At 39.5% G+C, this 23,268-nt stretch overlaps 1 protein-coding gene across 7 annotated transcripts in view; it reads left to right on the top strand.

Annotated features, from left to right (window-relative positions):
* The window catches only part of CNTN1 (contactin 1), a 421,087-nt gene that overhangs the window by 253,331 nt on the left and 144,488 nt on the right, over window positions 1-23,268 (top strand). For all 7 annotated transcript variants that reach the window (XM_037888163.2, XM_043549235.1, XM_043549232.1 and 4 more), the window contains 4 exons: window positions 7,798-7,924; window positions 14,088-14,260; window positions 17,676-17,771; window positions 22,032-22,241. In XM_037888163.2, coding sequence (XP_037744091.1) covers window positions 7,798-7,924; window positions 14,088-14,260; window positions 17,676-17,771; window positions 22,032-22,241 — 606 coding nt within the window. The remainder of the gene's footprint in view (window positions 1-7,797; window positions 7,925-14,087; window positions 14,261-17,675; window positions 17,772-22,031; window positions 22,242-23,268) is intronic.

The following is a 23,268-nucleotide window of genomic DNA, read 5'->3' as shown; positions in this document are numbered from 1 at the left end:
CATTTTCACTTGGGTAACTGCAAGCTACTGGTGCTTAATAATATATAATAATAATAATCAGGAACTCCTTTACTGAAAATGTCACTGGGACCTAATGGTTGTATGTCACTGGTTCACATGCAGCTTAGATATGGACTGAACAAAATTCACTGCCATGTGATGTCAATTTATTGGCTTGCAATGTATGAAATGATTTGGTCTCAGATGAGTTCTTTGCTGACAGATGTCCAGATTGTTGAAGTTGTTGGAGTTACTCTGCGGGCTTGTCTACACATACAGAGCTTCAGCGGCACAGCTGCCCCGATGCAGCTGCACTGCTTTAGCGCTTAGTGAAGACGCTACCTATGCTGATAGGAGAGCTTCTCTCGCTGGTGTAGGTACTCCAACTCCCCGAGAGGCAGTAGCTATGTCGATGAGAGAAGCCATCCCATTGACATAGCGTTGTCTGTACCAAGAGTTTGGTTGGTATAGCTGAATGGCTCAGGGTGAGGACCTGAGTCTGTAGTGTAGACCAGCCTCAGCTTATGCTGGAGTAAATGAAAGCAAAGTTGGCACCAGCCGGAAGCTCCGCTACTAACAGTAACAATGTTTAATTGGTGTGTTTTTGAATGAAGAACTGTAAACTTATCAACTCTGAAAACTTAGCATATTTTAAAATCTCTTTAAAAATGCAGGTCTTACATTTGACTTTCCTGTTCTACAACTTTCACAAGTTAACCTCACAATTTTTAAGTAGATAAAACAAAAATGCCACTGGGGTGCTGTTTCATCAAGTAAGCTCAGACACCCAATGTTTCCCTGACTTATACCTAGGGCCCTACCAAATTCATGGCTATGAAAAACATGTCACAGGCCATGAAATCTGGTCTTTTGTGTGCTTTTACCCTACACTTCTCAGATTTCATGGGGGAGACCAGTGTTTCTCAAATTGGGGGTCCTGACCCAAAAGGGAGTTGCAGGGGGTGGCAAGATTATTTTATGGGGGTCACAGTATTGCCACCCTTACTTCTGCATTGCCTTCAGAGCTGGGCGGCTACTCGTGCCCACCAGGGGGCCTTGGACCTCTGTTTGAGAACTGCTGATACAGTGTTTTCGGTAGCCATGTAAATGACAATGTGTGTGTATTTGGAAAGTATTTTAAACGGGAGTGGAGGAATGTGATGTCCTGCTGCTTTAAATGGTTAGGTTCTCTGAGCTCAGTGCAGAGTTTTACTTTCATTGTAGTTTCTATTTTGTGGCCAGAACGATGAAGTCACGACAGGCGATAGCTGTCTTTCTATCAGTTTTCCCTATGTCTATTTCCTTCTCTGCTGGGTCTAAATATAACAGCTCTTTAACGCTTTCCCAGTAAGTGGCCCCTGCCCTCTGGAACTAGAGAGCTCTGTGTTCTCGTTCTGCTCACTGCAAAGTGCAATCCTGGATTGGGTTTGGATCTTCTGTCTTAAAGACTCACCCCCTCCTGGTTTGACAAGCCTCACACGTGTACCAGGTTGGGCTGATTGTGCCCACAGAAGTTCGTTAACCCCTTCCTGACTGGTGTAGCAATCTGCCCCACTACGCAACCCTACTGAATTCATTGACGTTTCAGGGTGTAATTTATTGCACAGGATGTAAATCCAGTTGGAATTTGTCTGCTTTGTCTATTAATGATTAAAACAAATTCAAGCCTAGCATAAGTAAATGAAAGTCTGTATAATTACAGCAGGGATGAATTTGGCCCTGAATCTTTAAATGTGGAAACAGCAAATGTAATTAATGAGAGCAGGAATTCTGTAACTAAACAAATACTGAGGTAAAAAATCTGCTCCTGGCATAAGAGACTGATGGCAAGAAAAAATGGAAATAAAAATTGAAAAGCAGATCTATATAGGGGACACAGTTAAACTTTTTAGTATTTTTACCTTTTATTTGAAGTTATCATCTTTGCTAGTGGTAGTCCTGATTATAAGGATAGGGAATACCAGTTAATCCTTTTAAAATATTATTTGCAGATTTAGAGAAGGTTAGAGAGAATTTTGAACTTTACCTACCACATTATGGCCATCATTAGAAAGTAACCAGTTAGTCACACACATCACATTGTGGTATCTGAGATGCCACAGCTGTGGACTGTAATTGCATCTGTCTGTGGGGCATATCCTTTTCTGTTCCAGAGCTCTGTTTAGTGTGGGGAGTGGACCATGCAGGGGCATGCCTCAGACAGCAGGTTCCAGCTCTCGTATTTTGAGGGCCTGCCCTACACCCCTCAGAGCTGTTGCCAGGCAACTCTGTTACATCACTGATTTGTGGTCTTCAGCCTGTGGAGGATTGTGCAGTGGAGTGGTGCTCTTCCACACCCCTGACAAATGGCCCCTACATAGGGAGGTGCAATTGTGGAGGTTCAAGGTCCAACTGCACCTAGGTGCACCACCAAGGTGCTGCATAGATACCAGGAGGATGACCCTTTAAGACAGGGGAATTCTCTGCTGCTGATTTATGGCTGGATTATGGCCCCTTAACACTTCCTGAGTAATGCAAAGGGGCATAACTACTCCTGAGAATGTGTTAATCTGTGTACAGATAGAGGATCATTCTCTGATGGTACACAGCATTTACTGTTCACACTAGCAGAGAGTTTGATCCATTGTATGGCTATAGCTTATAAGAGACTTGAAATTTCTGGAGGTTTGAAATGGTAGTATCAATACATTATAAATTATCTCCTATTTTAGCTGAGTGGAAACTTCAGCAAGGTTAACAGTTACTTGAAGGTTTAGTTTATTTTTGTACAACATATTAATACAGAATAGAAAAAGTCACATTTAATCTGAAATAAATATACAGAATTAGTATGTACTGATTAAGTCTTTTGATTATGCCCTGGATTTTTTTTCCATTTACCTTCGACAAAACTTCATGACATGAATTGAAAATGACTGCTTTGGGTAGTTTCTGATTATTATTTGGGAACATTGTTTTGGCCTTTCAAAATCACCTCTCTTTTTCTGAATGTGTTTGATATGTTTTTGTTGTGTAATTGAATAGACTTTGTATTGTGCAATTGTATAGATAATAAAGGTGTATTAATCTAATTTTAAAGTTGATCCACAAATAGTATTAAGAAAAATATATCAAGTCATAATTTCAAATGTGCCTAAGTTACTAAAGCACACACATCCCTGTGAGTTTTCAATGGGGCTCCTCAGACATTTCAGCGCTTTTTGAATATCCTACCCCTCAACTTTAGAATTTGGCAGAGTGCCCCAAATAGGAAGAATGAAATCATATAACTTACTAAAATTTGAAATATAATTTACTTGAAATGTATCTTTTTTTTTAATAGAAATATCAAACTTGCCCAATGGGCAATCATGTGATGCCATAGCATGCTGTATGCTAGCAGTGTCACAACCTATTGTGTATGTTCCCTGGAAAATTCCAATAAATTATTAAATGAGGAACCCTGAAAATCTCTATATGACATATTTACCTGACCACTCCATAGACTCTCCCTCCAATGGAGGTCCTCAATGGATGATATCACTCACATTACTCTATGCAAGTGGAGAGCTGGCTGAGTTCTGCATCTTTGGGGAACTTTTGAAAGAGAAATAAAATGTACATATCTAAAGTGAATTACATGATGAATAGCTTTGTTATCTTTTTTATTTAGAATATTTAGTATGTAATTTTAAACTTAATGCATCTCTCATAATACTATTTGCAAGTCTGGAAACTCCTTCACTGCTAAATATGTTTATTTTGCATCGAGGAATATCATGAAGAGCAAAGCATGGGATGTGAGTGAAGCCAAACTGTATGTAAATTTTTTGATATGAGAAGTACAGTATTTATTCTTTTATTCTTGGGTCAAATGTGGTATAGATCTCTCGGATGCAACATTTTGGTTATATTTGAAATTCTCTTTGTCTCTTTAGGAAATGGATTCTTAAAGTAAAAATGCATTTATTCATTTAGAGATTTAGTATTTTATTGAATATCACATAAGTGATTCAGTTTAGTAGGGAAGAATAGTCTTTATTAAACTATTAGCTTTTTCTCGGCCTTGAGTTAACATCCTAAACACATACATGTAATCTTCCTCACTCATCCCTCTTTCCTTTCCCTCAGACAGTAGGTCTTGTTCACTAACTCTCTAATACATCATTCTTTCCTACATCTAACTGGCAAAAAAATGGGACTTGTAATTCATTATCAGTGCAGCTCCCTTGGTAGCTGTAGTGTAGACAGGGCTCAAGCATTTTTTTCCAGTTGTTTCATATAAGTCTGATCAGAGTTCAGAGTAGGATTAGATGGAGCCCTGCTTCCATCTGTGCTACCTTTTCTGGGGCTGCACCAGTGAGGAATTCCAAGTTGTATTTTTAACCAGTATAGACAAGACCTCTCTACCTTCTCATCCCTGAGTTCTCCACTGTGCCCATCTCCTCCTTCATTCCTCCTAGACACACAGTCCCTTATGTGATCTTTCTTCTCACTTCCCCAATCAACTATGTCTTGATCTCAAAATATAGACAAACATTTGCAGTTTGAGCTCTGGGGGCTTCCAGAAGCAGCGGGAGGGATCCTGCAGCTCCCGACGGTCTCATCTGAAGTATGACTTTCTAGTCCCTCTCAATCCTCCAGTCCCGCTGCAGCCTCATCATACTGGAGTACTCATGCTGTTTGCATATCTCTGGTTCACACTCAGCTTGTAATGGAGAATGAAATATTCACATTATTTACCTCTCTTGATCTGTATCCTGCTCACCTGATCTTCCTAACCCGGTCAACTGGAGCTGAATTCAAAATGTATGCTAACAGAGTCGGCATTATATAGCATATTTGGAAGGTGTTCAGAACAGTCACTTGCTATGGTATAATAATGAGTGCAGGTGAAATCACAAAATATGAAATGGCGTATTTTGTAAGTAAGTTGTAACATCATCTGAATCCCAAGATAGAAACAGTTAATCTGCCACTGTATACTACATGGTTGAATGTTTGTTGGTGGAGGTGATTGTTTACAGAAGTGCCCAGAAGCCCCACTCAACTTTGCAGCCCAATTACTATAGGCCCTATACACACACTTCGTTCCTACCCAAAAGAGCTTACAGTTCAGAGGTGAAGCATTTGAGGGTGGGGGGTGACCCCATGTTCCTCCTCCTCCCCCCCCCGATTTCTGCCAGGCTTTGCCAGCAGTGCTCCCATCCCTGCATGGCAGCTCCTGGGGCTGGCCAACGGGGAAAGGCAGCAGCAAAATAGTTGGGAACTGCAGGGAGAGCCACTGCTTTTCCTGCTGCCTCTCCCCACTGAGCTAACCTCTCGGGTTTGCAAATAGGGGCCGCTGAGCATAAGAGGGGGTGTGCTGAGGGGGAACCTTTAAATTGTGCCTCCCACTATCAGTAGATACCTGTTGTCTGTGTTACAGTATAAGATATATTTATATGGTTTAATAATACATGAATTTTAAATAGTGGTATGCTGTAAAAGTAAAGAGAGGAATTCATTTTTCAGCTGCTCTTGCCATCTTTCCGGTTCTCCTCTGCTTCTGTGACAATTCTCTCTCCTCCTTACCTGGCTGTTGTTATAAATGAATTTGCATGACTACGCTGCAGCATGTAGTACCTCTTTGGACCTGCTCCCAGTTGAGGCAATGGAAATTTGTCACTAACTTCAAGTAGAACAGGATCAAGCTCTTCATCAGTATCTCGGATAGTTTTCTAATAAAAATATTGGCCCAAAAATGTGGGAATTAGGAATAACAAAAATACCATCTGTGTATTATTGGACTTTTTGTTGTTTTATAGAAACATATAATTTTTATCAACCTATGGAATGAATTAAATAGCTGATACTAATTTATTAGCTGATATTTTAGTTCAGTTTTCTCATTTAGTAGAGAAGCTGTAGCAACTCCATGCTCTGGAGCAAGAACTTTGTTCGGCTGGGAAGTGGCCCTGGTATCTGGCTTGCAGCTTTTGCTGTACCCATGAAAATTTAGCTACATTTAGCCAATTATAACACTTTGAAAAATATCAGTTCACATTCTCTCATTAGAGACTTATTAGAGTTTGTCAGTTAAAATCTCTTAACATTCCACCTGCGCTGAGCATGCTCTCCACCAGAGGATATAAATGTGCATACTGCAGACTATGGAATGCACATACGCCCTGTGCGTGCTACATCCTAGGGCTGCAGGGGCTAGACAGGAATGCCCTGCAATTGCTCTTCCCGGCAACCACTGTGTCACCAGTCACCAGAACTAAGAGCCCCTGCTGGTGCCCTGGCAATGTGGAGAAGGAGGGAGAAAGCAGCCTGATTTGAATGCAGGGAGCGAGGAGGGGAAGAGAGAGCAAGGTGAAGAGGTCAGGAGCTCAGGAGGAGGACGGGCATGGGGGACGAAGCTATTTAAAAATGTGAATTGTTCAGAGAACCTTAATTCTGGAATTTCCTAACATGTGAATCTTGACTTTTCAGTGCAAGCATGAATGTAACCTATTCCCATCACATCAACTTTAACTTTCGTTTAACAGCTTTTTGGGGATTTAATTGAATATACAATGATAAATTTACCTTTGCCTGCAGCATCTTACATCAAAGTGGCAACATCATTTTTCTTTTCCAAGGGGCCTGAATAAAAGGAGAGCAATTTGATTTGGAGAGGAAGGCTCAGCTTCATTCTCTTTCATATTAGTCTTTTATCTGTACAGTGAAGATTCATTCCATACATATAAAAACTTGGTGTTCTGTAGATCATAGGAAAAGGGACTATTCAGCTTTAGGTCACTCGTTTGTATTTGTCCCAGCTCACATGTCCTCACTATCAGTGCTGGCAGTATGTTGGCCTATGTCAGATGAGTTGGTCTCAAATGCATTCCTAGTCGACAGATCTCCAAATGACAAATACCTCCATCAGACCTGGCACTGATTGTCACCCTAGTTGGTAATGTCAGCAGAGAGGGTAAGAAATGAATGGAAATGGAATCTAAATTACCTTGTCCTTCACCCCAGGGCAAGAATGACCCAGAGAAGAGTAGTGAGGGGAAGCCAGCACTGATGTCCATGATGTGCTTGTTTTGTTGATGCATGCAGAACTTCATTTTTTTTAGGGCTAGCAAACCAATAGCATCCACACACACAGCATGTTATAAAGGGTGTGCCTTTTGTATTTTTTATTGTTTGTTTCTTAATGAAAATCAATACAAAATTAATAGGTGTGGATGATGTAAATTGGTTCAAGAGAGATTAATAAGACTGGGACTTTTCAGCTTGGAAAAGAGACGACTAAGGGGGGGATATCATAGAGGTCTATAAAATCATGACTAGTGTGGAGAAAGTGAACAAGGTAGTGTTACTCACTCCTCATAACACAAGAACTAGGAGTCACCAAATGAAATTAATAGGCAGGAGGTTTAAAACAAACAAAAGGAAGTATTTCTTCACACAGTGCACAGTCAGCCTGTGGAACTCTTTGCCGCAGGATGTTCTGAAGGCTAACACTATAACAGGGTTAAAAAAATAACCAGATAAATTCATGGAGGATAGGTCCATTGATGGCTATGAGCCAGGATTGGCAGGGATGGTGTCCCTAGCCTTTGTTTGTCAGAGGCTGGGAATGGGAGACGCGGCATGGGTGCGACCACAAGATGATTATCTGTTCTGTTCATTCCCTCTGAAACACCTGGCATGGGCCACTGTCAGAAGACAGGGTACAGGGCTAGATGGACCTTTGGTTTGAACCAGTATGGCCGTTCTTATATTCTTATGTAAGATTTACTTTCTTAACATATTAATTGTGAACCTATATTTTTATTTCAGAGGATGGAAAAGGATATGGCCCAGTGTTTGAGGAGCAACCCATTGATACCATCTACCCTGAGGAATCTACAGATGGACAAGTTTCAATGAACTGCAGAGCTCGAGCAATCCCTTTTCCAACTTACAAGTAAACCTTTAGCTTGGTTTTGAATTATAGGGCTTGCCAGGCATTTCAGACCCATTTCATTTCACATTTCAAATATAATTTGCTGATTCTGAATGAATGGATGAATGAATGAATGAATAGTTTAGCAGGTGGCTGTACAGTCTTCTTACACGCATACGAGTTGAAGTTTGTGCATTTTTTTCATTAAGAAGACAGCTTTCCTTATGCTTGCAATGATGTCTAGAGAAGTCCTGGACAGAAAATATCAATTGTGTTTCATGAAACATTTTCAGGTTTCTTAATTTGTTTTTGGGAGCCTAGCTGTGATCTTTGGAGATAGTCCTTCATTTCCTGTCAGTCAAAATCAGGGACACCATTGTCATCCTAGACATGAGAAGCTTTTAAATGGAATTTTTTTTTAAATGTTTCTATCAGCTAGTCTAGAGTTTCGTGATATGAACACTGTCATAATAAACCTCATATTCTTAATGAACCAGTCCATGATGATTGATTCTTTTGTGCAAGTGTAGGATCTCATGTCTTCCATAGGTCTCTACAATAGGCTCAACACACATCCAAGGACACACTCTGGAGCTTATCTTTTGTCATGAGAGCATGGTAGTTTACATTCTTGTCATGATCAGATAAGCACCTCCTTCAAAGTAGGGACAGACTCCTAAGTCCTCTCAAGGCAAGGGACCCATTTCATTCATCTGCTCTCACAAACTGACAGAATTAATCTTCTGTCAAGAGTTGTATGAAGGAAGACACAGTTCAGTCACTGAGCTATTCTGTCAATGTCTATAATACGATTATGATCATCTACTGTACTGTACCATCAACACAGTACCTACCAGACGTTCATTTTCACCTCATCATCCTTGCAAATCACTTGATTATACAAAATACCTATGATAAATGGAGAACTTGAGAGGAGACTAGAACACTGGGGCTGGACAATTCATTCTGATTCTGATCCTTCATAACAGAGAGAGTTCTTGCGTTCTTATAGTATGGTGATGGTGGAGACTAATAGGGCTTTTTTTTCCCCTCACCGCCAGGACTTCTTCAAAGTCCAAACCAGCAGGATAGCTGATGTGGTGAACACCTTGGGGAATGTAGGCTTTCCACTAGGCTGTTGATTAATTGCAGTTAATTCATGCAATTAACTCAAAAAATTAATTGCAATTAATTGCAGTTTTAATCACACTGTTAAACAATTGAATATCAATTGAAATCTATTACATATGTTGGATTTTTTTTACATTTTCAAATATACTGATTTCAATTACAACACAGAATACCAAGTGTACAGTGGTCAATTTATATTACTTTTGGTTACAAATATTTGCACTGTAAAAATGACAAAAGAAATAGTATTTTTCAGTTCACCTCATACAAGTACTGTAGTGCAATCTCTTTATCGTGAAAGTGCAACTTACAGATGTAGATTTTTTTTGTTACATAATAGTACTCCATAACACAACAATGTAACACTTTAGAGCCTAGAAGTCCACTCAGTCTTACTTGTTCAGCCAGTCGCTAAGAGAAACAAGTTTGTTTACATTTACAAGAGATAATGCTGCCCTCTTCTTATTTACAATGTCACTTGAAAGTGAGAACAAGTGTTTGCATGGCATTTTTGTAGCCAGCATTGCGAGGTATTTACATGCCGGATATGCTAAACATTCATATGCTGCTTCATGCTTTGACTACCATTCCAGAGGACATGTTTCCATGCTGATGATGCTTGTTAAAAAAAAAATGCATTAATTAAATTTGTGATTGAACACTTAGGAGGAGAATTGTATGTGTCCCGCTCCATGATTTTACCCGCATTCTGCCATATATTTTGTATTATGGTAGTCTCGGATGATGACCCAGCATATGCTGTTTGATTTAAGAACACTTTCGCTGCAGATTTGACAAAACACAAAGAAGGTTCCAATATCAGATTTCTAAAGATAGCTACAGTGCTCGATCCAAGATTTAAGAATCTGAAGTGCCTTCCAAAATCTGAGAAGGATGATGTGTGGAGCATGCTTTCAGAAGTCTTAAAAGAGCAACACTCTGATGCAGAAACTACAGAACTTGAACCACCAAATAAGAAAATCAGCCTTCTGTTGGTGGAATCTGACTCAGATGATGAAAATGAACATGCATCGGTCCATACCTCTTTGAATCGTTATTGAGCAGAATCTGTTATCAGCATGGACGCATATCCTCTGGAATGGTGGTTGAAGCAGGAAGGGACATATGAATCTTTAGCGTATCTGTCACTTAAATATCTTGTAACACCGGCTACAACAATGCCATGCAAACGCCTATGTTGTAATTCTCACTTTCAGGTGAAACTGTAAGTAAGAAGTGGGCAGCATTATCTCCTGCAAATGTAAAAAAACTTGTTTGTCTGAGTGATTGGCTGAACAAGAAGTAGGACTGAGTGGACTTGTAGGCCTGACAGTTTTACATTGTTTTATTTTTGAATGCAGTTATTTTGTGTACATAATTCTACATTTGTAAGTTAAACTTTCATGATAAAGAGATTGCACTACAGTACTTGTATTAGATGAATTGAAAAATACTATTGCCTTTGTTTTTTACAGTGCAAATATTTGTAATAAAAATAAATATAAATTGAGCAGTGTATACTTTGTATTCTGTGTTATAATTGAAATCAATATATTTGAAAATGTAGAAATCATCCAAAAATATTTAAATAAATAGTAATCTATTATTGTGTAACAGCGTGATTAATTGCGATTAATTTTTTTAATTGCTTGACAGCCTTATTTTCCACTCAATAACAGATCTGAGTATTTCTTGCTGAGATTTTTTTTACTTATTTGCAGTTAGCATAATTCAACAGCATTCTTACTTGCTGGTATAGTTACCTCAGAACAATGTCTTCATTTTCCTGTCTCTCCAACAGTCTTCCTTAGGCTTTTTGGTCACTGTGATGCCTTCAACCACTCTGTTTTGGAGATAAACAGTAGTCCAACACAAAACCTTCAGTCCTCCTCTGAGCTCAATTTTTAGCTCTCCTGGTCTTCTCTCCAGGTGCATGCTGGTCTCTTCCCTATTTATGCAGGAGTTTGTCTATACTACCTGTCTCCAAGTGTGGCAATCCTTCACCCTTCTATAGGGCTCAAATATCCTTATGTCCTTCTTGGGCCTCTAAGCTTTGTTTCAGGGAATTGCCTTATCACCTTGAAAGGTGGCACCACAAAGATGACAAGTGCTATCCCTCTACTTCAGACCTCTGACAATAGGGGTTTAAGCCATAGGTTGTCCACCCTAAGATTCCAACTGACCTGTTTTTCTTGGGTCCACTTCAAATATTGTCTCCTCCGGTTTTTCAAATACACAGCATCCAGAGTCCTGCCATATCCTGCCTCCATACAGGCTTTTTCTGAGTACAGAGCTTTGCTAGCTTTCTTGGCAGAGAGCCCTTCTCTAGGCTGTCCCTCCCCTGCTCTCTCCAGGTCTCTAGACTTCCTACCTCCATCTGGATTGGCCCTAACTGAGCCACCAGCTTCTATAGGCATGGAGGTCACATGGCCCCACATTTTTGTTAATATGGCACCCAAAAGTGTGTTGAGCACTTTACAGAACAAATACAAAAGTGTTTCATGTCCTGAAGAGCTTACAATTTGTTTTAGCTGTGACACAATGAGTGTAAAAATGGTTCTTGAAAAGACCTGCACTCCTTAGAAACTTTTAGCATATGAGAAGTCCGACTGAACTAAATAGGACTTTTTCTTGTGCATAAAGTTACTCATAAGTATTTGTAGTATTGGGATCAGCTCGAGGAACTGCATGAGGAGAGAGTGTTTACAGTAATAAGATCCCATGGTTACGCAGGTATGGTTTGTGCACATTTTGAATGAGTCTGTTAAGTTCTATTTTTATGACACTTAATTTTAAAGTAACCTTGTTTTACAAATATCAGGGGGTAGCCATGTTAGTCTGTATCCACAAAAACAACAAGGAGTCCGGTGGCACCTTAAAGACTAACAGATTTATTTGGGCATAAGCTTTCGTGGGCTAGAACCTACTTCATCGGATGCATGGAGTGAAAATTACAGATGCAGGCATTATTGTACTGACACATGAAGAGAAGGGAGTTACCTCACAAGTGGACAACCAGTGTTGACAGGGCCAACTGGATCAGAGTGAATGTAGTCCACTCCCAATAATAGAGGAGGAGGTGTCAATTCCAGAAGAGGCAAAGCTGCTTTTGTAATGAGCCAGCCACTCCCAGTCCCTATTCAGGCCCAAATTAATGGTGTTAAGTTTGCAAATGAATTTTAGTTCTGCTGTTTCTCTTTGAAGACTGTTTCTGAAGTTTTTTTTGTTCAAGTATAGCTACTTTTAAATCTGTTATAGAATGTCCAGGCAGATTGAAGTGTTCTCCTTCTGGCTTTTGTATGCTCCAAAAGAACATACAAATGTTTTACAAAGGAATATAAATAATGTGTTCACACAAAAAGAAAAATTCAAGCTGGATCAAGGAAACATGACCGTGTACTGACCTCAAACTAGCAAGTTCAGAAGAACATGTTTACTATGACTTTTTCTTTTGATTCGCCACATATTCCAGTTTGTGAAGAATGTTCTGGTCTGTTTTGTCATAGTTTAAACTATGTATGTGATAGCTACCCTTGTATATTTCTGCATATATTTTATAATGTATTAATAATGTCTACATGTAGTTTCCCTCACAGGACTGAAATTACATCTTTTAATTCCCATGAATATAATTGAAGATTTTATTACTATTATTATTATTATTTATTACTTCTGCTGCTATGGAAAAGCCTCTTGTTTGAAAGTTACTGAGTTTTGATTTTGTTCGGGTTGTATTTTTATTAAACCCACTTCACATGATTTTTCTCTCCGTTTCAAATTTCAATACGTAATTAACTTTAACTTCCCAAATGGTAACTGGATTTAAAACAACCTTTCAATAGTTCTTTTTGTTGAAGAAGCAAGCAGAGAGTAATCTGATTTTCAAAAAGTATTGTTTGCCTGTAGATCTTGATATGAAATTGTGTGCATAGTTGAACTTTGTAGGTTTTATATGAAATGATATATTTCCTAGTTATTTGTAGTACATTTCCGTTGCCTTCAAGCAAGCTTTTGGGCTCCCTCTGGTGGACACAATAATACCTATACATTCCCATGAAATTGTGTAGGCAGTTCAAAAGTATTGGGTCATATTTGTTTCTGGTGTAACTCCATTAGGGTGACCAGATGTCCTGATTTTATGGGGAATGTCCTGATTTTTGGGTCTTTTTCTTATATAGGCTCGAATTATCCCCCACCCCCTGTCCCGATTTTTCACACTTGCTGTCTGGTCACCCTAAACTCCATTGAAGTGAGTAGAGTTACACCGGGGATGAATTTGGCCCACTGAGTTCATGTCTTGTTGTGGTTGTATTTTATGAAATAAAACAGCAATGCCACATCTGCACAATCAAATGCAGGAGCTGTCCCATCCATTTACCCACCCAGTCTCCCATGCAGAGTGCCCTAGTCATTCTTCTAGCAGTCAGGGTAGAAGTCCCCAGCAATTTTGTTATTTAAGAAAATGGCAGTGTTAGAACAAGTCTGGCTCTTTTCACTGGCATTACTAATACTTTATGCCTGAAGTAACTTCCTTGGCCTACACATCCTCAAGTGAATGAGGGAGGATCTGGTAGAGATTAGATAGTAACTCTGTTGTTGCATATTCCAAGGGTGCACAGTGGGTGTTTTCTTGAGCTACTTGACCCCCACCCTCACCCCCGTATAACTCTTTCAGTCTTACCTCACAGATGGTGGTTCTTCTCACCTTGCAAATTGGACTGGCCATCATGTTTCTAGAGAGATAATTTGGGCGAGGTAATTTTTTATTGGACCAACTTCTGTTAAGATATTACCTCAGCCACCTTGTCTCTCTAATATACTGGGACAGACATGGCTACAACTACTCTGCCATACATCATGTTTATAGGCCATTAAGGCAGGTCAAATTTGAGAGCCTTGTCTGAGGAAAATTAAAATAAAACCATTTATCATAATACATGAATATAATATCATAGTTATTTACAATTAGTAGCAAGTTGTGAACCCACGTAGGAAGAGTTTTCTTGCAAATAATTTTTTGCAATCATCATATCATCTTTTCTTTTTTTAATAGGTGGAAACTAAATAACTGGGATATTGATTTAACAAAGGATCGCTACGGTATCGTGGGAGGCAGACTTCTTATCAATAATCCAGAGAAATCAAAGGATGCTGGGAAATATGTTTGTATAGCATCGAATATCTTTGGAACTGTCCGAAGCGCTGAAGCGACTCTAAGTTTTGGATGTAAGCAATTGTTAACTTTAAAACAGATAAGTACATACTGATTAGGTTTAAATGGTCAATGTTTCACTGTATTATTGTTGCAGCATTTTACAGTCATTGCATTGTATCGCTCTGTGAAAATGGTATAAAGTGCCTTCATTGACAGACCAGCAAGTAGTAAGTTTTTAAAGCAGCTTATACTCTTCATCCTGCTGTTGGCATTACAACCATCTCAAAGGCCTTAAGTTTATATCTGCAAAGAGGGTCACACAGCTTGTTTCACCAGAGAGGGGGAATTCCCACAATCTTGAGGCATATAGTATCCTAATTTTTTTTAAGACACAATGGAACCCATGGGGAAGTTGTCAGAAGAGAGAGACAGATAGGTTCACATGATGAAGGTCAGCTGTCATCCTTGTCAAAACAGATTGGAAGTTCTTGAAGATGGATGATGTGTCATTTTAGGTTTTCGCTAGCAGCTGTTACCACACACATGCATGCACATATTTGCGTGTCCACACGCACACCCACACCAACTTCCTTTGCTCTGGGGAATTTTCTTCTTTCATGTCAAATGGTGGCGCTTTTTTAGCTTATGCTGATGGGAGTCAGAAGCTGAACCATCTCCTTTTTTGGTGGAAAACAGATTGAAAATTGTAATAACAGGAGCCAAATCATAGCAGAGGAACTGTCGTAGCCAAACAGAGCGAGCAAAGACATTTCCATAATCACTGTACAGTTATAACTATAAAGTGATTATACAAATTCTTGCGCTCTGGTTAATAATGGATATCTTCCAATTAGAGTTCAAGGATTCACATTCTTCATAATTATTGAGTAATAACAATAGTTATTATGCAAATCAGACACTCAGAGCCAATCAGCATTCGGGGCATTTCATAAGTGGGAAGAAACTGTGCAGTTATAGATCAGTAATTGAACAGACATCTCTGTACACCCTGGCACAGACTGTTCTATTTCAGTAAAAACCTAATTTTATTTTTTACATTTAAATTGCCTGTTCTTTTTTATGCCTTTTTCATTTGTGGTGATTATTCCTAAAATTCACAAATTTATCGAAAACACAGCATAAATAAAAAGTCCAGATATAAAGTTAGGCATTTACTTATTTTAACTGGAAATTATTAAAGTAAGTATTAAAAAATGACAATTAGATTTTTTTTTCTTTCCTCAAACGATACTTTGGCCATATTCAAAGTAGTAATCACTTTGTTTTATATTTTCCACTCATGGATAGCACTAGTAGTTTTTACAATCACTATAATAGATTTACAACTGCAGTATGCCAAGATGAAAGAGGGAATGAAAAACAGTGGCAACCTCACAAGAAACTGTGAAATTTTACAGCCAGGAAAAAAACAGTTTGGCGGCATCATCCCATGTTGTGAAGTCAGAAGGAAATATCATAGCCAGCTGCTTGATAAGAGTAGTCCTCTTTGACAAATGAAAGACATCTGTTTCATGCTTTAGATGAATACATACATACATGCATTCCAAGCCATGCCAATTTAAGAATGTATGTCCTCCCTGGTGGTCTAGTGGTTAGGATTGGGTGCTCTTGCTGCCGCAGTTTGGATTCAATTCCTGGTCAAAGAAATATGCTTGAATAGGCAGCAGGCTTCAAACAAAAAAACGAAGTATTTTTTTCACACAACGCATGGTCAACCTGTGGAACTCCTTGCCAGCGGATGTTATGAAGGCCAAGACTATAACGGGGTTCAGAAAAGAACTAGATAAGTTCATGGAGGATAGATCCATCAATGGCTGTTAGCCAGATGGGCAGGGATGGTGTCCCTAGCCTCTGTTTGCCAGAAAGAAAGCTGGGAATGGGCAACAGGGGATGGATCACTTGATGATTACCTGTTCTATTCGTTCCCTCTGGGGCACCTGCCATTGGCCAATGTTGGAAGACAAGATACTGGGCTAGATGGACCTTTCGTCTAACCCAGTATGGCTGTTCTTATGTTCTTAGCTAGCTCAGATTTAATTGCAAATCTAGTTCAGACCAATATCTGAATCCATACTGAACCAACCATAAATAAGAATAATTGGTTGAATTAGTTGTGAGCTAGAAGGTGAATCAAGAGAGTGTGGTGTTCAGACATTTGAAGAGATACCCTGTTTATATATTAATAGCATAGGTCTTTAGAGATTTCCTTTATGATGTTTGTCCTGCAAGCAGTCACTGAAAAGATCTGCTTCTCCTCTTACCCTATTATTTTGATGTCCCTCTGCTATGTGTACAGTATTTATTCTACTGTCTTCTCAGTTACAGTAGCTCATAAACCATACTGATGTCCTTTTGTGTAAATGTGTATGCATCTCTATCCTGATTAGTCATTATTGTTTCTGCCTTGCTACTCATGAACTTAAGTTGTAGTTAGATCCTGGAAATAGCAGCCTGAGGAAGAGAGTTGAAATAATCTGAATTCAGGTTGGATGATTCCTTTGGCTTTTGATGGGAAGGATATTGTGTACAGCTTTTAATATTTATTATTATTTATTTAGACTGTGTTAGCACTTAGAAGACACATTCTGGATTCCTCCACTCCCACTGTACTTTGTGCTATGCAAACACTTAGTAAAAGAGACAGTCCCTACCCCAGTCTAATTTGATAAGAGATACGACAATGAAAGTGACACAAGAAGGGTAGCTATTGCCCAGCTTGTAGGTACCACTCTTAAAATAAAGAAATAAAATCTGCTATCCATAACTAACATGCAATCAAACCATCACTGTCTTATAATTGTGGCCACATTATTGCAATGTGTAACTCAAAAGGGTCTGATTCTTGGCCCTTTTACAGAAGACCCTTTGCACTGCTCCACTGGAACAAAGTGGCCATAGAGCTGTTTCAGCCAGCCAGCTGAGGATCCCCCAGCTGTCTTTGTGCCCCCATCTCAAAGCCCCTGGCATAGGATACGTAGCTGGACCACTCTGCCGTCCAGCAGTCCTTGGCTGTTGGAATAGCCCATGAGGCAGGGACAGCCTGGTTCATCTTGGGGGAAGCCATGGGGATGCTCCAAGTTACAACAGGCATTGAATTGGCCTCCTGGACAGCCCCTCGTTTGGGAGAATGAAAAATTCTCTGAAGTCACTTTTGCCCTACCCATCCTTGGGTTCTGGCTCTAAATGCAGCTCGCCTGGACCTGAGAATCAGAGCCAAAGTCAACATTTCTTTTTTCTTTATGGGCAGTTGCAAACTGCAGGGGTTAGAACAGGCAGAGCCATTGCAGTTGGTGATGCTAGGATTAAAGCAAACAAAACAGGCTGTATGGCCCTGCACTTTGTCTCAAACGTTGATGTATTTCTACATTCATCTCTAAAGGAGCTGTATGTGTAAATCCGAATGTAGAAAACAATCCTTAAACACTGAAAAAACTTTATATTTTCTCTTTTTTTTTTTAAATCTAGACCTTGATACATTTCCACCAGAGGAACGCTATGAGGTGAAAGTACGGGAGGGTGTTGGAGCAGTGCTTCTTTGCGAGCCTCCTTACCATTACCCAGGTAATTCAACTGAAACTACACGATTTTCAATCTCTATAGTATGGAAGGGATAGGATGTATATGTATGATTAAGATATTTTCCATTTAAATCTAATAAATGGGATAAAGATATTGTTGGTATATACAGTGTAGTTTAAATTAAGCATGCATTAAGAAAGGCAAAAAATGATTCCTTCTGATAGTTTTTTTTGATCCTTCGGAGAGTGGACTGAGCCCTTTAAGTTAATGAACAAAGATTTCTGGACACTATTAATACTTCAACTAGTTAAAATTAAATAAAGTCTCTGATTATATTCCTCTCCTCCCCCCGAAACCTATGGTCTTGTTTGCTTCATGATTGTATGGAGAAAGGGGCTTTTTCTTGACTCATATGAGATGTAAATAAACAGCAGTAACTTTTTTCCCAAGCTCAGATCCACTAGGTCAGTTTCAGGCAACATGTTTGTAGATGAACAGAACAAAGGAGAAATTTTCCCAAATGTACAAACTAGAAGAGAAAAGCCCGATGCACACAAAACATTGCTGGTTTTTCTCGTCAAGTTGTCCATAAACTATTAAAAGTGTAATTTTACGTAGGGAGGTTGTGGAATCTCTGTCACTGGAGTTTTTTAAGAACAAGTTAGGTGTCAGGGGAGGTCTAGATAATACTTAGTCCTGCCTCAGTACAGGGGATTGGACTAGATGACCTATCGAGGTCCCTTCCAGTCCTACATTTCTATGATTCTAAGAATTTGGGAGGAAGGATGGTCCATTACCTATGGCAGTAACCTGGGACTGGGTTCAGTTCCTTGTTCCACCACAGATTTCCTGTGTGACCTTGGGCAAATCACTTAACCTCTCTGTGCTTCAGTTCCTCATTTGTAATAGCATTTCCTTACCCCACAGGAGTGAGGCACTCAGATACTGCAATGATGGGCCAGATTTCTACCTAAGATAAGACAATTCATCTTATCCAGTGGACATCATAGCACCTTGTATCAGGAAAATCAGCAACCAAAATTTTCACATGATAATTTTCATTTCATCCTGGTACTGTTGAAGTCAATAGGAGTTTTACCAGTGACCTCAGTAAGATCAGGATTTGGCCCATTACATTTTAACTTTACTACATGGTATCATTTACTGTTCTAAGAAGATTATATATTGACAGAATGCAAACAGAAGAAATATATGGATATTTTCTTCTTGGTCTTAACTCTTCTATCTGTCTATTTTACAATTTAACAATGTTTAATTCAAGTTTGACATGAATTTAACGTTGAATTGTGTTTAGTCTCTTTAATTTGGTACAGTAATTACCAATTCTGAGCTCAGCTTGTCACGTGAAAAGCTGCAGCTGAAGGTTTGAAAGCAAGCAAATTTAAATTAACTCTGCAAACAAATGCTCTCAGATAGTAGTTAGACAATGATTTGGTATTTGAAGGCTAAATTATGCTTCCTTTTAGGAAACTTACTATTACCGCTAACTCCCCCCAAAATAGATATTCTCTAGCTGATAGAGAATTCATCATCAAGAAGGACATAAAGAACATGCAAAGTTTCTTATTTTCCTAATATCCAAAGCATTAATTAAATCTGTTGAAGAAATATCAAAACAATTGTGTTCCTTCAAATAGTTACACTTTATTTATACAACAAATGATCGCTGGAGATCATGTTAAATTACCAAAAGTTATCCTGCATTGAGTATATGCAAGGAGGTAGAAATAGCCATGTTCTATGAACTAATTATGGACCCGGGTACCTAATATTAGGTGCCTAGTTCACAGATTTTGATGCTAGTTCCTAGTGAGTCAGCTGATGAGATGGTGCCTCAGAGGAAGCTCTCTGATCACTCCTCTAATGGGCTAAGTCCCAGATTTGTAAAGGTATTTAGGTGTTGCAGTGCCTAACTCACTTAGGAGCCTATGTCCCATTGACTTTTAGTGAGACTTAGGTGCCTAAAGACCATATCCTCAAAAAGATTTAGGCACCACCTCACAGACACTTTAGGCACCTAAATCCAAAATTTAGATCCTCAGAACCCCTACTTAGCTGCCACGTAAATTAGTTTGTGCCTAAACTCCCTAGGTGCCTAAGTTTCCTGTGGTGCGCATATGCAAAGCCACATCAGTCCTGACACTCAGCACCTAGTTCACACCTAAGCCCCAACATAATTCACAAACTAGAAGTTCCTTTACCTACAGGGTCCAATCTGGTCGGCACGCTGAAAGTTCACCTATTGGATCAAGGCCTGAACAAAACACATCTGCCAGAAGAGGAGGAGGTGGTAGTGGTGGTGCCACCCCCCTTTTAACCAGTAGACATGGGTTCAGCTCCCCACTCTGCTTCATGTGGAGCAGGAACTTGAACCTGCTCTCCCATATCCCCATGAATGCCCTAACTACTAAGTGATTGATTGGGTATTCTCAGGTGGGTCTCTTCCAATCTTTTCTGTTGAAGCTGTGCCATTTTGTATTTGTGTATATATTGGGCCAAAGAGAGAGGGAGAGTGACTTTCTAGCCTGATGGTTAGGCACTCTGTTGGGAAGGGGAAGATCTGTACTAATTAATATTTAAGCCTAGAAAAGGATATATGACCGTGAATCCCAAGCAGGGAGAATCTTAAGTCCTACCTCTCTCCTCAGCATTTCTTACTGGCTATCTTAAGTGGCTCCCTGCTCAACTTGCTGGCTTTTGTGAATGCCATTCTTAGGTTCCTGTCTCTCCCCATGTGTTTGTTCGAGGCCTTTCCCTTCACCCTCTCCCCTGGTTCTTGTCATGCAGTCGGAAAGCCGACCAGAAGTTCGAAGTGCAAGCAATGTGATGTTTATTGGGGTTAATTTCCAGAAGGCATATGTATAGCATAACTCTGATGCCACAGAGCCCTGTTTTCCAGTGTTTCCACTCTCCACTCCTCAGCAAGCATAATTATACCTGAAATGCACCCCACAGTCCCATCCCTTATAGCTTATGGTCATCTTCCATTTTGGGAGGTTGGTGGGCTAGGGTCTTCATTCCCACCCCTTTTGTATCCCATGAGAAGGGTAAGAAGTGAAGTTGTACTCTGGTCAGGGGCAGGCATTTCTCTGGTCTTTTATTAGTGTTTTACCTCCCCCCCCCCCCCCCCCGCATCTCCCTTTGTCCCTCCCCCCCCCCCCAACTGGTTGCTTGACCTTGCCTTCAGATAAGGAGTTGAAGCAGTCTTCAAGTATGCACTCATATATTACGTTCCCACCATGCCCAGTAACACTTTAACTGCTCTTATCTATTTCCATTATACTAACAAACCTATCTGGTTTAGGAATAAGCAACATCTACAGTGTCTGTCTTTGTTCTTAGTAAGAATCCCTTTGTTCACACATATTAGTAAAAATGTGTATATATATCCAAAACCAAACAGGCAAGCAGAACTCAAAATACTGTCTTAGGTGAAACAACAGGCCTGGATCCTACATTGGCCTTAATACTCCTGTAATACTCCTAACAGTGTTGTATTGCAGGACTGGGCACCTAATTCAGGGATTGCATTAAGCAGCATGCTTAAAAGTTAGGCATTGCAAACTCTGAGTGGATCTAGTCCCCTTTGTGGATGTAGTCCTGAATACCTATGATACTTTTGAAAACAAGTTTTAGGTTCCTAAATCAGTTAGGCGTTGCAACATTGAATGGAGTGATGTCTAAATACCTTTAAAAATCATGGCCTAACCCAGTATCTCTGTTTTTTATCTGTGTAATTTCTCATGTAAGCCATCTTTAGATTTGTTTTATATCACCTGATATTTCTCAGAACATTAAATGGAGTATTTTGAACTTCAGAAACAAATAGATGGTATCTCACAGACATTCATCTTAATTTGGTCCTCTTAGCAGACAGTGCAACATTTTGATTTTAATATTTTGTTTTTAAGAATTGAAGTTGTCCTTGTGAGGAGCTAGCAAACACATTTTTCCCTCCCTATTTGCACGCCTCTAATTTGCTCCTCTGAGATATGTGTACTTATTTCTTATGTGACTCCGTCCTCCTAACCACAAACTAAGGAACTGCTGATTAAAAGGAAGCAAATCCGTTCATAAACTAGTGGGTTTTCTAGGTTTTCTGATTAGCTTTACAGATCCCCCTTATTAATCCTTAAACATTGCATACTCTGCAAAAAATCACTGTCTTTTACATTACTATAGATGATACTACAGAACATACTATGGCTTGATTTGGTACAAACAGCTGATACTATTACTCTTGGGTTTGCTAAATATTAACTAGAAAATATTTTCCTCTAGATGATCTCAGTTATCGCTGGCTTCTAAATGAGTTCCCAGTATTCATTACTTTGGACAAACGGCGATTTGTGTCGCAGACAAATGGCAATCTCTACATTGCAAATGTAGAAGCATCAGATAAAGGCAATTATTCATGTTTTGTGTCCAGTCCTTCAATCACAAAGAGTGTATTCAGCAAATTCATTCCACTTATTCCCCAGGCTGTAGACCGTAAGTATTTATGAGAAGTATTCTGTTTGCATTTTGATTTTTTTTCCCATTTACTACAGTATTTTTAGCTCTGAGATAAATCTTAAGGCAGTCAGTGAACTAGAATTTTGGTAGGGTTACTTCAGACATATTATTTAAATGTTCCACGTACAAAGGCCCAGATCATTCCCTCCTACTGGGGTCATCTTGGAGAGGAAACCTCCATGAAGATCCCCCCAGAGTCCCTTCTCTGTCCTCAAGGTATGAGTTTTTCTCCCCCCTCACCATCACGGAGTAGGCCATTGGACCTGTCCCAAAACCTGTCACATCTCCTGGCTTTGGCAGGCCTTAGGATCCCTATTGGGGGGGGGTTGTGACTCCATGGAAAAGCTGAGGCAGCTCCTGGCAGTATTATGTTTTCTGGGAAATCCCCTAAAAGCAGTGGGAAACCCAGTCTCTTCTGGTCCACTCTCCCAGGCCCTGTTACCTTCCGCTATGATGACTCTGGAATGGTATTGTAAAAGCCACTGACCTGCTCTTCCTGCAGGAGGGAGGGAAGATCTGTACTTGGTTATCTAGAGATCAAAGGCTTTGTATAGTTGTGCCAATCCCCTGAGCCTTCTCTTTGGCTTCGTGTTATTAGATTTTTCACTGCCATTTTGTCAGCAAAGTTATGCATTTTTGATACTGTAAATACTGCCCTGCATGCACTTTGGAATGTCCAGCACTTGTCTTTCACACACTATTTGCTTCATGCAAGATTTAGTTTTAACAAAATTGGGCTCACTTGATCAGAAGCCACATATTTTTCATATTTTTAATTTTACAGAACACACTAGATTCCTATTTCATATTTATTTACTTTACTATTTTAACAGAATGTTCACCACAGAATTTCCACATTTAGAGAGAACTTAGGATAAATACTCATGGTATGTCTCCATGTGTGAGTGGTTCCTATCCATGCAAAAACATGTTAATTGGCATTAGAACTCTTGGATAACAATTAGATTAATAATCAGTAAGTGCCATTTATTCACTAATAGAC

Source organism: Chelonia mydas, chromosome 1, assembly GCF_015237465.2.
Source record: "Chelonia mydas isolate rCheMyd1 chromosome 1, rCheMyd1.pri.v2, whole genome shotgun sequence".
NCBI classification, from domain to species: Eukaryota; Metazoa; Chordata; order Testudines; family Cheloniidae; genus Chelonia; species Chelonia mydas.
This window is presented reverse-complemented; position numbering and strand designations above follow the sequence as displayed.